This window comes from Frieseomelitta varia, unplaced genomic scaffold, assembly GCF_011392965.1.
Source record: "Frieseomelitta varia isolate USP_RPSP 00005682 unplaced genomic scaffold, Fvar_1.2 scaffold_53, whole genome shotgun sequence".
NCBI classification, from domain to species: domain Eukaryota; kingdom Metazoa; phylum Arthropoda; class Insecta; order Hymenoptera; family Apidae; genus Frieseomelitta; species Frieseomelitta varia.
This window is the reverse complement of record NW_025110290.1, coordinates 72,195-89,062: the sequence shown is the minus strand read 5'-3', so window position 1 is coordinate 89,062 and position 16,868 is coordinate 72,195. Positions and strand designations below refer to the sequence as shown.

At 44.3% G+C, this 16,868-nt stretch overlaps 1 protein-coding gene across 2 annotated transcripts in view; it reads right to left on the bottom strand.

Annotated features, from left to right (window-relative positions):
• The window catches only part of LOC122533426 (visual system homeobox 2-like), a 59,025-nt gene extending 55,249 nt beyond the window's left edge, over window positions 1-3,776 (bottom strand). For both annotated transcript variants that reach the window (XM_043663081.1, XM_043663082.1), the window contains exon 1: window positions 1,330-3,776. In XM_043663081.1, coding sequence (XP_043519016.1) covers window positions 1,330-1,795 — 466 coding nt within the window. In that variant the 5' untranslated portion in view covers window positions 1,796-3,776. The remainder of the gene's footprint in view (window positions 1-1,329) is intronic.
• Window positions 3,777-16,868: the final 13,092 nt, after the last annotated feature.

Here is a 16,868-nt window from a genome sequence, read left to right as displayed (position 1 = left end):
TAATTTCGACGGTTTTTCCTGTATTTTGATTATAATTGTCAGAACCGCCTCTGATGGAGATAGCCTTCGACCACGGTTTTTTCGATTCTTGAAACTGTCTGAGCTTCAACAATCATAAATATCTAAATTGAGACAGATTTCTTCAGACTGATAAGAAATCTAACGTCTTTGGCGTAGAAGATTTTGCGTATACGTTCTGGCATATTGTAATCATCTCGCGAAAACATTTAAAAATGTCTTGAAAACAGTTCGTCATTCGATTCACTCAACAAGACTTCAACATAACTCTTATCTTTTCTTTGTAACAGATGTAAAGATATTTTGCAGTCAGAAGTAAATTAACGATTCGTAACTTGTGGGGAAATAAACATAGCATGTGCAATAATAATGATATATATTTTAATATATCAACAGATTCAATATTATTAATAACTGATATCGAGGAAGTAGAGTCATTACTGATGGGGTGTGTTTCCTTTGTACAGCATATAATCACTAATAGCATACCACAAATGATACAGACAAAAGATAAAAGTTGGGTCTGGATTAGTCGATTTTATCCTGCCGCAGTAAAGCGGTCCTGCAACCTATACCGACGACTGTGCTTTCATGGACGTGCGAGTATAAACGAAACGTCATTGTAGTGGTACCGTCAGTTTCTTGCGAATATAAGGGAGTCCAATATTTTCGTGAAGGAAAGAAGTTGCTCGAAACGTTGATTCCTACAGCACATTTGAAAATCAAATGTACAACTGTATACAATTACACAGTACTCTTGAAAAAGAAAGTCAATAATGAGATGCAGCGTATTCGATATTGGCAGCGGATATTTTAATGTAAATGAAACTTTTGAATAACGAATAAATTTATTAATTGGGATAATCGTGCCTCTAAATTATTTCGCGGCAATTTCAATCGTTTTAAATAAGAATCGAGAGAGCCCGAGAGAATCTAACGAGAATCTGATCGAATGTCAATGTTTAACCAACGGGCATAATTCAGGAACATAATTCGTGCGAAATTCGCAGCTATCGACGTTACAAGCAACAGACGTCATTGACTCAACTAGGATTCAAATTTAATTAGCTCTTCTCGTGTGAGTTCTCGAAATTGTTTTTTTTTTTCTTCTTTTTTTATTATAAGAAAACTACAACAGACTTGTTTGAGTCTATCGGTAATTCAGATACATTAGGTTAAAAAATAACATGTGTAAGGGAAGCATCCTTATGCGATAGTGACACAATAGTGTATTTTTATTAAGTGAGTCGAAATGAGTCGTCGAACCAAAGTCTAAAATAATAAAAGGAAGGATAGGAAGGATCAACTCACCATGGGGTGGCGTGTGCTGAGTCGGACTGTGCTGATGATGGTTCGCGGTGACTGCGGTACCCGGAAGTACGTGCTGCGCGTGTGCACCCGGATGCACGTTGACACCGGCCGGTGAGGCCGGAAGTTGTCCCGGTTGATGTACCTGATGATGCGGTACATGGTGTGCAGGGTGGGGGTGGGGCGGCGGCAGGAAGGCAGCGGCGACGGCCGCCTGCGCATTCAGATAGGCCATCCGCGAGGCCGTGAGGTTGCCCAGATTCCCAAGATTCCCCAGATTGCCCAGATGATTCGTCAGGCTAGGCATGTAGTCCCATAACTTGTGATGAGGCGCCGTGGGCGCGTAAGAAACGGCGGAGACGCCGGCCGGTGGTGATCCTTGCGGTGAGCCGCGATCGGTACCGCTTCCGTTTCCGGCACCGTTCAGCCCCAGCAGCTCCTGGATCGCGAACGGCGATCGCTGTGGCATTTTTGCGTTTCTCTCGATTCCAACTGACTCGGTTCAAAACAACAACGACATTCTTCTCTCTCGGTTACGTTATCGTTAATGTTCCACGCGTTTTCCGATCGTTTCGCGGGTTTTCTCCCGTCAGTCGGTGAAAGAGCGCATGTTCAGGTCAGCGAAGGCTCGTTGAAAGGATAAGTTTTTGAAGAAGATCGTTGCTCGTTTCGCCTACTCGGTTTGTCGTTGCTCTTTCTTCGTCTCTGCTCGAGGTAACGTCTTGATTCCTAGGAACTTTGTTTAGAAGCGATTTCGCTGTCGAGTACTCTCGGGAACGGGAAGGTGTTCGTTGGGCTTTGTTCTCTGCTCTGTACTCGATGATTGCAGGTGATTTTAAAAATCGTAAAATGATTTTCCTTTGTTTTCTTTTCTTTTCTTTTCCTTTTTTTTTACAGTCAAAAGAACGAATAGAAAAGAACGAAGATATTATCGTTGCTAGGCCTTGGCATAACGCTTGTTCGAGATCCGACGGTTTCCAACAAGCGGCCGCATCGTTTTTTCAATAGCTGTAGCAACTCGGAGAACGCTAGGAGTTGATTCTTAGTATAGGCTCGCTGTGAAGCAATTGCTAATTGAGCAGTCCAGTGGATTTCGTAAGAAGATATACGAAAACGTACTCGTTCATGTACGCGAGAATGAAGAAACCGACTGGATGGACCTGTTGGCGGCCCTAAGTATTTTCATAGATCTCCATTATCGAAAACGCGTCGAAAATAAGTGTTTGTCGATTGCGGGGGGAAACTATTTGGGTGATTAGCGTAACGTGTTTTTAACTTATCTTCGTTGTAATGGTAGAAGCCAGCGAACCGTCGAGCGAAGAAACCCCGGGCAGCTTTTCAGCAAGCGACGGCAACCTGAACGACGACTCGGCGATACAAATCGGCTCCTATTTTCGTCGCGACCGTTATTACCCCGTGTTTCTTTTCACACTATGACACATCTACTGTCTAGAAACTATGCGCATTAACCTCACACTTTCGTCTAGTCTCTTCGTTGAATGATGGTTTCGTTGTGATCAGGTACGGTTTCCTGCGTTCATCGCTTCTGCGAGTGTACCAACCGGGGTAGACTCGTTCACTGAACCAAACTCGTTCCTCCTCCTTCGAAGACAATTAGAACCTTATCTCCGTTGAGGAGTTCTATTCAATGCTCCAGATAGTACGCGATGGGTTTGCTCTCATTGTTCCTCGCCACCGAAATAAAACTCTGGCTTGGACCTCAGCGATGCGCATGGAAATTCGTAGAACCGCTCTCTTTCATTCTTCTCTCGCCTGGGGATTGAATTTCAAGGACACAACGGAGTCTTCCTCGCCTCTGGTTAATCCCTTACTGAACTGGAAAGGCACTCGTGCACTGAAACTCTCCCGTCGGTACCTCATACGAAACGAGTCACGAACAACGTCCAGCGACTAATTCTGACTCTCTTTTCATACTCCTTTCGTCAACGTCTCGCACTCTGTTCAAGCTTCGAGTCCTCCCGAGTCGTTCCCCCCCCGAGTTTCTCCAAAAATCGTGCACTGGAAACGTCGCGACGAGTCGCCGGACTCACCGAAGCCAGGCTTCACTGACAGCACCACCGCGACTACTCGAAGGTCAGACAAGTAGTAAACTACGTGGATTCGCGCGGCGAGTTCCCACGAGTGGGTCGTGTCTGACGGCTGGATCTCCTCACTGTGTGCCGGCCCCCTCGGAAATTCGATCCCACGTACGAATCGAGCTGCGTGTTAGATCAGAGAGAGAGAGAGAGAGAGGAGAGAGAAAGAGAGAGAGAGAGAGAAAGAGACAGAATGAGAGAGAGAGAAAGAGAAGGAGAAAAAGAGAGAGAGAGAGAAAGAGAAGCCAACGTGTGTTTACTCTCGGAATAGTGTGCCCCGGTACGGCAAAACGTCTGACTGTCGTGTCGTGTGGCGCAACCGTGTCGTCGTCGCGGCGATGGGCAACTGAGCTGCCGAGCAGCACGGGGTTGCTCGACTGCGCGGCAGCCAACGAAAAAGGGAAACCCCCGGGGGCGGCTGTGTGCCGTACACGCACCCACACATGCACCCTTCCGCGGAGGGTGGCGTTTATCCGACCCACACACCCCCTCTGGACACCGCTTGCCCCCTACCCCTCCTCGCTCCATCACCGTTCATCCACCACTCGTTCTCTCTCGCGCGGCCGATCCCTTCCCCTTCGTCATCGCCTGCCTCCCTTTCTGCTCGATGCATACACAACCCCACTCTCGGCCCTTCTTTTCAGCACTCGTCGTCCCCTCGCGACAAAGGCGCCTCCGCTACTTTACGCGCCGACAGTGGCCGTCTCGCATCGCGGATTGGTCGGTCTTTTGAGACGGCCAGCCGGGTAGACATAGCCCTAGTTACCAACGAGAAGGTGGGGTCTGCCGATGTCAACGCCTCGACCGGTTACGCCTACGACAGACCGGTTTACCACGGCGAAAAGATCTCGGTCTGAAAGCTTTGGAAGCTCGAGTCGCGAGCTTCTTCCCAACCTCTCGCCGATCGTTTAGTCCCCCGATGTTGGACTCAACGTCTGACGGCTGATCAGACGCGGTAACGATCCCGCCTCGTCGGCACGATCGGCAATTAATTTCACGCGATTTCATCATGCGTAACCTTGTTCCGACGAGGACATTTGCTCATTTTACGATCTCGGTTCGTTGGAAATTTATCGATTTCATCTTGTTGCCGCTGATGGACAAAAAAAAAAAAAAAAGGCCAACGAAACGTAACGATGATCGAAAGTACTACTGTACTCGAAAGTACGTACAGCGGTGAAAGCTTCTTTCGATCGAGTTGCAGCGTTCAGAGTTTCCCCGAAGTCGAGGCAAAGATCGAAACGGTGGTAAAAATTGTGGCACTGTGAAACCGGCTTTCGCTCAGAACCTTTATTAACAAAGGGGGAGTGGTCTAAGAACGGGCCAATCAGAAAGCACCACTTTCAACCCTCATTGGCCGGGACGTAAATCGATTTATCACTCAACCCGTCCACGGTAGACAGGGGAAACACGCCCTTAAGGCCGGCCGACTTAAGGTCTACTCTCCTCGGATGCCTTTCGCGACTCTCAACACCGCCAATTCCACTTTAGAAGGATGGTGGTGGTGGTGGTGGCCGGCGGGGCGGGGTGGTGCGGCCGTACGAACACAGAAAGGGTGTGGAAACTCATGATCTTCGCCGACGAGTTTCCCCGATAGCGTTGGAGGAGAATTTTTTCGAAAGACTACTGAGCCCCCGTGGTTGGATCCGCGCTCGAAATTGAGCTATTTTTCGAAAACGAGGCTTTTCCTTCGTTACTCATCTTCTTTCTCTATCTACGCTCCTATCTATCCATCTCTACGTTTTTCTTTTTTCCTCCGTTCTAATAAACACTTTATATTTTCTCACTTTTGTAGTAGATGTTGTTTCTTTGAGTTTTTTCTTTTTCTTTTTTTGTTTACAACCTCATTCTGATAAATTTTAACATACGGATTCTAATTGAGAAGAAAGTTTAGTGCCCAAATTTCCACGACAGTCCCGCAAAATAAAGATTTTCAGATTTTATTGTTACAGTTTAGCCGTAATTTTATACTGAAGAGCCCTTTTGCTTCGTTTCTTAGATGTGAATTATGAACTAAAGTACGAATTGGTAAAAGTATCAATTTGTTAACTATATCCACTAAACAGAATTATGACAGTGAATATATAAAATAACAAGGGAAGTTTAACAAGTAAGAAGGCCGAATGCAAACTGCGACAAAATTCAAAAACTTTGCTAGAAAAATTGATGTCACTTGCATTTTCAAATGAAAAGCCCCGCGTGAACATTTCTGCTCGTCTAACGTTTGTCAGCAATAACGCCAAAGCAGCATAATACCCGATGCTAAGATGCTCTTTTTATCGGCGAAAAACTCGCGCATCTTCTAGCAGCGTGAGAAACAAAATGCTGAGAGAAAAAGAGAAAGGTTTTGTGTACGTAGCTTTGTCTCTTTGCAAAGTATCACCGAGTTCCTGCGTTTCATCACTTCGGCTAAGAAGTATAAGAACGGTTTCCTCATTTCCACTCCCATTCGTTTGTTGCTTATATTAAGAAATTATTGTTCATTTTCGGTAGTGCTGTTTTGTGAGACAAACTTCCGTCCAATATGCTCAACGATAATCATTTTTTCCATGTTAACACTGTATTGTAAAATACAATCATAATTTTTAATTCGTTTCAATCAGAGTACTTTTTCCCAAATAGAGAAACAACCCCCTATAAATGTTCAACTGGTCAGTTTCAAATACTGGTATAATTCTTGTTGCATCGATATTGTATTGTAAAGTATAATCTTAATTTTTAATGCGTTTCAATCAGTATGCTTTTCCCCAGAGAAACAACCCTCTATAAATATTTAATGGTCGATTTAAAATAGTATAGTTTTTTCTGCATCGATGTTGTACTGTAAAGTATAATCTCAATTTTTAATTTGTATTTTCAATATACTTTTTCGGTATATACTTCAAGTATACTTCAGTATATCTTTCCCCACGTAGAGAAATAACTCCCTATATTTAGCGGTTGATTTGAAATAGTATAATTTCTTTTTTTTTTTTTTTTTGTATCGATATTGTAAAGTATAATCTTAACTTTTCATCTATTTCAATCAGTGTGTTTTCTTCTGCCGTTCACAAAACGACCCCCTGTAAATGATCAATTTGAAATGGCACAATTTTTTTTAATATTAGTATTTCAAAATTATCAATAGTCTTAATTTTTAATCTATTTTAATTAGTTTGTTTCATTCTATGTAGAAAAACAACCCTCTGTGACTGATCAATCTGAAATAGTACAATGTTTTTTTTTATATCTGTATTTCATAATTACTAATCTTAATTTTTAATCTGTTTCAATCAGCTTTCCCTCTACGTACAGAAACAATTCTCTGATTAACGATCAATTTGAAATAGCACAATTTTTTTTTTATATCAATATTATATTTCAAAATTACTAATCTTAAAATTTTTTATATGTTTCAATCAACTTGTCTAATTCTATGTAGAAAAATCCCTATGAAAGATCAAAGATCAATTTAAACTAACACAATTTCTTTATATCAGTTTCGCATTAGTTTTTATTTATGTCAGCATTGTATTTTAAATCTTAGTTTAAAACCTCAAATTTTAATTAATTATTGCATTGTACTTTCACATTAATGGCTTAATGTATAATTAATTGTACAATCAATTACTTATTGTATTTTAAATCTCAATTTAAAATACAATTAATCCTTTTCAATCAGCTTATTTTTTTTTTATAATAAAGAAACAATACCTGCAAATGTTCAAAAGTCAGTTTGAAAAGGCACAACTGATTTTTCCCACGTAAATCTCGTAAAATACAAGATTGTATATAAATAATGAAATAATCGTTGAGACAGATGGCGTGTGCGAAAAACTAGAAAAATCCTCGTACGAAATTGTAGTAGTTGTCTCTACCGAGTCAAGATCATTGGAAACGCTGCATTGGAAACGTCTCTTACCGATCGTTTGTAGCCTCGCATTGTCGTTCAGCTGAACGGCGTCACCTAACGTGCGTTAAGTAGCGCGAGCCACAAAGTATCTGCGAACCTCTCAAATTGTAATTGCTCGGTGTGTCACCTTCGGCGAAATTTCGAAGGATTTGCAAAAACGCTTAAACTCGAGAGTGTGCGGCGAGCGATCGTGGCTGGAAAAGAAAAAAAGGGGGGCGCCCCGTTCACAGTGCTCTCCAACGACACCGCAGATCAAGTAAGTACTTGCTTGCTTCTTAACTTAACGGATTATTGTACTTCTAAATTCAGTGCATTGTGCTGGCGGTGGTGGTGTAAGGGCGCGCGCACTTATCATCCACACGGTGGAAGCGCAAATATCTTCATCGGGCCAGATCGCGACACTCTCCGCGGAGAGTTTAAGCCTCCTTCAACAGGATTCCAGGCGCGGTAACCGCGCGGGCACCACGCGACGAACGCTTCCACGCCCTGATCGCGCTTCTTCTCTCGACGCGAGAGATTTTTTTCCTTTCGCCGGGAACGTCGAAACGCGACGCGCTCACCGGCTTGGCTGGCAACGCGTCGCGATAATTTGCAATATTTAGTTAGATAGACGACGGCTGAGAGAAAAATCAGGAGGATTGCGCGAGGATACGAGCCACGCGGCGCGCAGGGCTTCTCGAACGTCGTTACACTTTGCCGCGTTTGCGAGCATGCCGCTCATTAATGCCGGCGAACTTGGGAAAAATATTCCGCGGCGAGAGTGCGTTCACGCGAATGCAGGGCGTTACGCGAGACGTGTTGTAAATCGAGCCTCGAAACGCGCAATAAAGCGAGCGAGAGCGTGCGAATGAAACGCGTTCGAAAACAATTGTAACGCGAGAAGGAGAACGCGCAAGGACGCGTAGACACGTAAAAAAAAAAAAAAAAAAAAGAAAAAGAGAAGCGAGGCGAGAAAAAGGTGGCGAATCGTCCTGCCCGTGTATCGCAAATTGATCGAACCCATTTCAGCGTGTTAACGGCCGTTTATTTCGCGGCTCGCGCTATTTACAATTAGTCAATGCACTATGCAGCGATCCTAGTTCCGGATAACTAGACCTCAAACCACTCTCGTTCCAGCGTTGTGCATGTGTTCCGCGCAGGAACACCGGCTGCCTCAACTCACGCTCTGTTAATTTATCTAATTACGATAGTAGTCGAGATCATTTATCCCCGCACGAGAGGAAATTTGAGACGAGCGCCGCCGGGAAATATGAAATTAGTCGCAATGCTTTAGCAATCTCGAAATTTCGTGATATTACGATGTAACTGTAGCTCGGCGGCTCCCGTTTCGTTTCGTTGCGTTGCTGGTCTGACCGATGCCAGAAAATTTCCCACAGTAAGAAGAATCTTTAACGAGCTCGACTCGATCGACTCGCAACGAACATGTTTATTTGAAATTCATTCTTCACCCTTTCCCGCCTCGTAGAAACAATTGGAAAATGAATCAACGTTACGTTCGTTAACTCGAAACGAAATATACGAATCGACGATCATTTATTTAACGATATTCCGCGAAAGTCGAACGGATACACGATCTTTGAACGGATACCCGCCGTTCGAGGAGCGGGCAGCGTTCAGTGAGCCACCGATCGATGCATAATGTCGGTAAATTAATTTCTGAAACCCGGTTTCCTCGAAGAGAGGCCTACTTCTCCAACGTCGAGGCGAACGGCGACCGTGCCCTTCGTCGGGCGGCCGCGTTTTCCTACCTGCAAACTCGAACGAAAGGAGGATCTCATTGCTCCGGCAATCCTCTTTTCGCGAACATTTTCGCCGAGTCCTGCAAAATTGTTAATCCGAAGCTTTTCCAATTACACGGCTCGTCCTCGTTCTCTCTGCCGTTCCTTCAGACCTTCCACCTCTTTCCCTTCGTGTGCCCCCCTCCCGCTCCCCGTTGGCGCCTCTCTTCGTTTCTCCTTCCATCGCCGCTCTCTTTCGGCTCTTTGTAAGCGAAAATACTCAATTCGGATGTTAAATTCAATTACAGCATTCCTGATTAATCCTAAGTATCCTTTCCCGAAGGAAAGACGACTGCCATCCATTCCCTCCCACCCCGCCGTGAACGTCTTCGAACGAGCTGGATCTCTTTCGGCTTAAGTCTGTTCTTAAGTTGAATAACTGTTGCGAACGATATGACGCCATTAAAATCTGCTGATCCCGATCCCGCGGGCTCGGAGGAGCCTACACACCGACCGAGATTATCGTTGCTCAATGTGGGAATTATCGTGTCGTGTCGTTAAGCGTAAAAAGGAGAGGGAAGTGTCGGACAAACGACGCGAATATTAGAAAGCTGGCTTGTTTGTTAAGTGTGAATGAAAGAATTATGCGTGTGTCTCTCGTTGCGCAACGGCGGCTCGAGGAAAACTTGACTTGAGGTACGAGGACTATTCTGGATTATTTACAAGTTACGTTGTTTAACTATATTTTGTATTATTTTACGTTTGTTTTAAGTTTTATATTATCTTACATTATCTCATGAGGCGTCCACATTTACAAAGTTGTTCCGAGTACAAAACAGCTCGAGGAAAACTTGACAGGATTATTCTAGATTATTTACAAGTTACGTCTAACTATATTTGTATTATTTTACACGCGTTTGTTTTAAATCTTATATCATCTTATGTTATCTCATGAGGCGTCCACATTTACAAAGTTGTTCCGAGTACAAAACGGCTCGAGGAAAACTTGACAGATACGAGGATTATTTCGGATTATTTACAAGTTACGTTGTCTAACTATATTTGTATTATTTTACATGCGTTTGTTTTAAATCTTATATTATCTCCTGAGTTGTCCACATTTACAAAGTTGTTCCTAGTACAAAACGGCTCGAGGAAACCTTGACAGGTACGAGAATTACTCTGGATTATTTACAAGTTACGTTGTCTAACTATATTTGTATTATTTTACACGCGTTTGTTTTAAATCTTATATTATCTTATATTATCTCATGAGGCGTCCAGATTTACAAAGTTGTTCCGAGTACAAAACTACCCTTATCAGCGGTAAATTGCACCCTTTCTCGAAAAATTTATTTTTTTTCGCGATTGACTCTTTTATATTTCCCTTGACAACTTATTAACGGCTAGCAGTGTTCCGTGGTATTCCAAGTGGCGGACCGTTGGACCACCCAAGGCTCATCAGAAAGACGACAAGATAATTCCTGCCTCTCAAAAAAGTCAGCCAGTCATCGCCTGTAACTGGTAGTCCTTCTCTTAATCTCCGTTCCATGAGCCTTTAAGCACCCAACGGCCACTCGAGTTTCTCACAATGCTCCAACCGGCGCCGTGGTATCTCATTCTAGTTCTGCGGATAGATGCGTTGCATTAAATGTGTCTAAATGACGCGCCGGAAGTGAAGTTCTCCTTTGTGAAACGAGGAACAAGGCGATCCGGCAAGACGTCGGTATTCGCTCGTACCACTGTCTACCAAGTTTCACCAGTGTATCATAGACTGTTTCAAATATTTGTCGAACACTTTGCTGCCAGGAACGATTTTACTTTCTCCAACGATACGGGACATTCGAAGAAAATACACCGAATCCGTTCACACAAATTTCCAAGGGCACGTGTCAAAATTCAATCAAAGCTCCGATGAAAAAGAAAAAAAAAAAAAAGAAAAAAACTTTCAAACTGCAAAACGATTTTCACGGTAGCGATTACAGGTGTTTGGGCGGCCTGGAACGGAAAATGATCGCGATCGATGATCACGCGCGTCGCGATACGTCGGTTTCTCCTCGCACGGCGGTCGCGTTTTCAAAAATCTGGTAACTTTTTCCGAAATCTCTGGTGAATTTCAAGGTTCCCAAGGATCGCAACAGATGGCAGCATACATCTAGTCGGTAATTCCGAACGTGCTGCCGTCTGCGCGCCGGGAATCGAACTGAATTCCGGTCAATTCTTTCGCCCCTTCCGGGAGGGAAAATAATATTCCGTGAAATCCTCGGGTGCTCCATTTTGCGGGTCTGCATCGCCAAGATCCACGCCGCGTCGTCGCCACGCGGCTTTACAATACCGTCAAATTACACCACGCACCTTTTGTGTGCCAGGGAAACACTCGCTTCCGTGCCGCGAGCGCAACTGTTTTCGCCGGCAAAAATCGCGATTTACATCCCTTCAATGTTCGACAAATGAATGCCTTTTTTTTCCCCGGGTGTTGAGTGACGTCCGAGTTCGCTGCTGGACTCGTTATATCCACGTTTCGCAAAATCATTTATCTCCACGTAATGTCCACTTCTCTGTGACGGATTCGAAGATTTTCGTCGTACTGTAAAAAAAAAAGAGACTGTTGATTTGTTGATCATTGTTGATGCACACGTCCCCCCCCCCCCCGACTCTACTCCGTTAATCGTCCATTGCGCTCACTCGGCATCATCGAGTTATTATAAATACTTTAGCGCATGCTTTTTCACGGGAACAAACGCGAAATTGATTTAATAGCTTGCTTTTAACATTTCTATCTCCGGGATGATCGCGCGCACCGAATTCGCTCGCGCTTTAAAACATCCTGAATGCAGTATGTACTTTTAGAACTGGCATTCCGAAGCGTCGTCCCGATTCTTCTTTTTTCCTTTTTTTCCTTTTTTTTTTTTTTTTAATTATAACGAGAATTGTTTAAAGACGAAACGTTCTTTCGTTGAAAACACGGAACGCTCAACCGAACGTTCGACGAATGAAACGTTTGTTTTGAGAGGAAACAGAAACGGTGATTTACGCGGAGACAAATTGATCAATTTGATATCTGATGATGAACCAACGATTCTGCTTCTTGCGATCGGAGGGGAGGGGAGTCTCGGAAATACGTCGATAAATGAAAAATTACCGCGGCTCTTTCCTCAGGCTCTTTCCCTTTATTTACCCGGGTTTCCCTTTTGCTAGGCGTTTTTACTTCAAGCGCAATAAAGTTCGGGCTTCGCGGCAGCGCGTTTCGCTCTTAGCACGGCTCACGAGAGCGCGTGCCTCCTCCACTTTCTTTTCTCCTCAATCGAAAAATCCGCGGAGGTTTGCGAAAGCAATTGAGATCGGGGCGAGTTAATCCTTTGATCGGCGAGGCAAGAACACGGCGATCGCTCGCTCGCGGACTGCTGCTGGGATCGTCGATCCGTTGACGTGCCTCCAAGACGAATATTCTGAAATTGATCAAAGTACGAGGAGATCGGCGCGGTCGCGCGCCGGCTGCCCTTAATGGTGCACCGGATACGCCTTCAAAAGGAATTACGCGATACAACTTTTTTCAACGGGCTGATCGCGAGGTAACACGACCATCCGCGACGCCAAACGAAAGGAGAAAGCGAACCCTCGTTAAATATTAAACTTTAAAGATCGCTTTCCCATGGAAGAAGCTCCCGCCGCCACTGTTCGCGTACACGCGCGTGCACACAGACAGAGAAGCCAGTCTGCTCTACGTACGGAGATAACAGAGTCAGGCGCACGTATACCGTTACGTTATAACACCTTCACATCGAATCTCAGCGTCCATCGAATCTTGCTTCCTTCTCGTTTCTCTCTCGTAACGACATCGTTCGCGATCGTTGGAAACGAGACATTTGAGATATTATGCCAATCCGGCGTGTAAACTACCCAGGGAGGGAATACTTACGAGTTTCTGCTGCGAGGAGGAACCTTCTCTTTTTGTCCCGGCGAGCCCCGCTGCTACTTCTTACCACCGTGAAAGACAAATTAACGCATTGATGGTCGGGGGATCGTCTCGGCTGAGTTTCGCAACGTTTTTGTCGTTTTCTATCGACGCCTGCGAGAGCTACGACGGCGATCTCGTTGTTTCGACCGGTTGAAGTTGAAATTTTTGGTAATTCCTGTCAAGTCGTGTCAAAGTGTGAGAGTAGTATATGTATGACGACAATCAAGGACTTACTTTGTATATATTATACGGTATGTATACAACAAAGAAAGTTACAGAAAGAATAAAGCTGTGTCTCTAAAATCAGAAATTTAATTCAGACGATATTTAAAGTAAAACTCTTAGAAACTAATGAAAATTCCAAAAATTCCTCGTAGTCTTTGCCACACGATACGACGTACTGCGATCTCGAGAGATTAGAGATTGCGATGCCTGTAACGCGAAAACCGATTTACGATTCAGAAAAGTGAAAATACTGGGGATTCTGAATGGAAAGTCGAACGAGTTTTCTTTTTTTTTCTTTTTTGGATTATACAGAGTGTTTCGTAGCATCGATTGAAACCACGCGGAAACAATAAAAAAGGTATTCGTACGAACATATGTTCTACTCGGGCATGTTCTCGAATAACGAGTTCAAAATGACCTCCTTTTGAATCTGAACGCAAGTTTGGAGACGTTTTGCCATTGATTGTATCTCTCCATATCACTTCAGGCATTGAATGCATTGTTCAATTCAACGGGTGTTGTTCTGTGTTCCGAGTTTTTCAGGGACACAAAGTAGCACGACAAGAGTTGAGATTTATTGATAAATAGGTAGATGGAATTCGTTCAACTATTTTCATCTCTCGATAGAATTACCATCAACGTAGAGCTCGCCATAACTCAACATATGTTCACACGGACGATTTCTTTATTGTTTTCACGCGCAGAGTCCACTGCCAAGAGGCATTCCTGATACTACGAAAATCACCCTGTACACGTTGCATCGCGGGTATGAAAAATCTTCGTTCGATATTCTCTATTTGGACATTTAGTTTTGCGTCGCGTAATTTTTGTCAGCGCGTCCACTGGCCAACCGGGGGGAGAACGAGAATTTCACCGGGCTCATAGGCGAAATTGGCCCGATTTGTCATCCGTGTCAAATCTCGGTCTAAGCACGTCTGGTATTGGCCACCGGTCCGCACGTCATTCGCTCATTATACGATCCAATTAAGGCACGACTGTTACACGGCAACAGTCACAGTCCTTCTGCCCATGTGATTGGCCCTATTCGGAGACAACGCGTTCCCATAGGCGCCTCAGGGCTTTAATGGCTCAGGATCATTCGATGCCGATTCCTTGACAGTCACGATTTCTCGCTTATTAAAGCGCCACCCTTCGTTCATGCACTCTGAATTTGATCTATTGAAATTCGCTTTTTGGTCACGGCCGCAAAGTTTCCAGCAGTGTCAAAGTTACATGGAGATTCGTAGAAAATCTGATCTGTGTGTCAAGACGCACGATGTTTAACCGTAAAAATGTGGACAAAATGTGTCGAATATTTGACGTTCAGAAGTTTTTTTTTTTTTTTTTTTTTTTTTTGTAGAAAGAGTGCTGCACGTCACAGATCACCTACAATTCGCATTGCTCTATTCATTGTTCGTTGATGGCAGTTTACTATGAATCAGATAATCGAATCAGATAATCCGTTCTAGCTAGTCAACCGTCGTTTTTTTTTTTTTTTTTTTTCACTGGCTTCTTTTTCGGTATTTCACGAGCAGGGGCGAAATGAAAAGTGCCGCGCGATATTATTTTCATTGCGCTCATCGAACGCATAAAGGCGTGGCGTGCATAAAAAGAACCGGCCATAATGATTCGCGTAACGATTTCGGTTTATTTTCCCGCGGATACGCATCGGAATATCTAATGGGACGCCAACGTGCCACCCCAAACGTTCTCATTATCGCATCTCGTTCTTTTTTCTTCGGCATTTTAATTGCAGCAATGGGCCGCGCCACCGCTAAGAAATAATTATGCTTGCCCGGCGCAGGTACCAACACCTACACGCTCAGCCACGTCTACCAACATTGGCCTCTCCCTTGTGTGTTTCGGACCTTCCTTCTTTGTCAAGGGGTGCACAGAACCCCCGAAGAGTCCGCGTTTCTTGTTTGCACGACCCCCATCGTAACCACGATGGTATCACGCGTGCCACGCCCCCTTAACGACGAAATTACAGCAGCCATGTTTGTTCAAAGATCAAAGTCCAAAGCCAGGTGAGAACGTACTTACTTCTCTCGTTCGAGCTCCGTTGCTCGAGGAAAAAAAAAAAGACGCGCGAATGCGTCGAACCGATCTTGATTCTCCTCCTCGAGAGAACTCTCCACCCTTCCTCCCTCCTGCCACCACCGAGGACCCATGGTTTCAGATGTACACGTCGTTCAACTCTTTGACGGGGCTGAAGATCTTCCGATCTTTTGGCGGGATTTCATTTCCGCAGCGACGATCCGTTTCTGATTCGACGGAAATTTTTCTTGAATACTTGGAAGTCTTTTTATTAACTCTGGTCGCAGATTTCTCTACAATCCTTCACATTTCCACGTTACACTGGGGCAGATGTACGTAGAGAAATCAACATTTGATCTAGACAAACGACGCTGTTGCAAATTATAATCTTCGGTATCACGTCAATCGATGTAGCAAGAGCATATGGCAAGCGAATCTACGTCTTACGATTCAACGATGTTTGATTTTTCGATACGACGAAAGATGTGAGAAGAAAAAGGGCGGTCAAGGCCCGACGAGATATAATTATAGTTGACTACTTGATTAGTCATTTAAAGACGATGGGAGAAGTTACCAGCCAACCAATGCCACGGCCTTCTCTGTTCTTTTTCTTCTCCTTTCTCTTTTTATTTTCAATCTTTCGACTTTTAACGCAGGCTTAGAGAGTGGCGAACCTCCGAGCAGATCTCACGCGAGATGGCTACAGAGAGATTTCGTTCGTTGGTCGATGATACAGCTTTCTTATTATTCGTTGATCAGGGGCGTCGTTCTCAACCGTGAGCTCTTTGTTCGTTCGATTGCGTATGGTTCGATAGTTTTGATTTTCGACGGGGAATTAAATTTAAAATTATAACTGTCGGCAGTTGTAACGTATAAAGAGAAGATCCTCCGTTTTCTCAATCGTTGTTCGATAGTTATTCGATGGGAACACGATTCGGAGTGGATCTTGTTTACGAGAAACATGGGAAGAAGCAAGGCACTCGACAGAGGGCAACACCATTCTGTTAGTATCGTGGTTTAGAATCTTGGACGACGCGTGTCTCGAGTATATCCCAAGAGGAAAAGAAGCAGTCTGTCGCTTTTGACACTTCTCGGTATTTTCTTCCTCCTCGTAAGCCAACTTTCCGGAGATTTTTCAGCGTGGCCCGAGGCTAGCGAAGATGCAACAGGCCTCTACTAACAAACCCGGAGAATCTTCTGGCACTTCTGCTCTAGTGGTCTCACCACGTGTAGTGCCATACATGAAAGCATGCTAGTTACGCTGGTAACTCTTCTTTCGCCCTTGCTTCTTATTCACGAGAGAGAGAGAGAGAGAGAGAGAGAGAGAGAGAGAGAGAGAGAGAGAGAGAGAGAGAGAGAGAAAGTAAGCGTCTAACGGCGAAGAGAATGCAAAATCGGGAGGGAAGTTTCCGCGAATGTGTACGCAAGGACTTTCGTCGTCGAGTTGATCGATTTCGTTACTTCCCACTTACCCATACGCTCTTGCGTATTTACTGACTTGGCTGATTTTAATCGAGGTTCAAGCACACCAAGTAACTGAGGACGAGTCGATTTATCGATTCGGGTTACACGCTCGCTCGATTTCAATTTCCCACGAACACGCGAAATGATCGTAA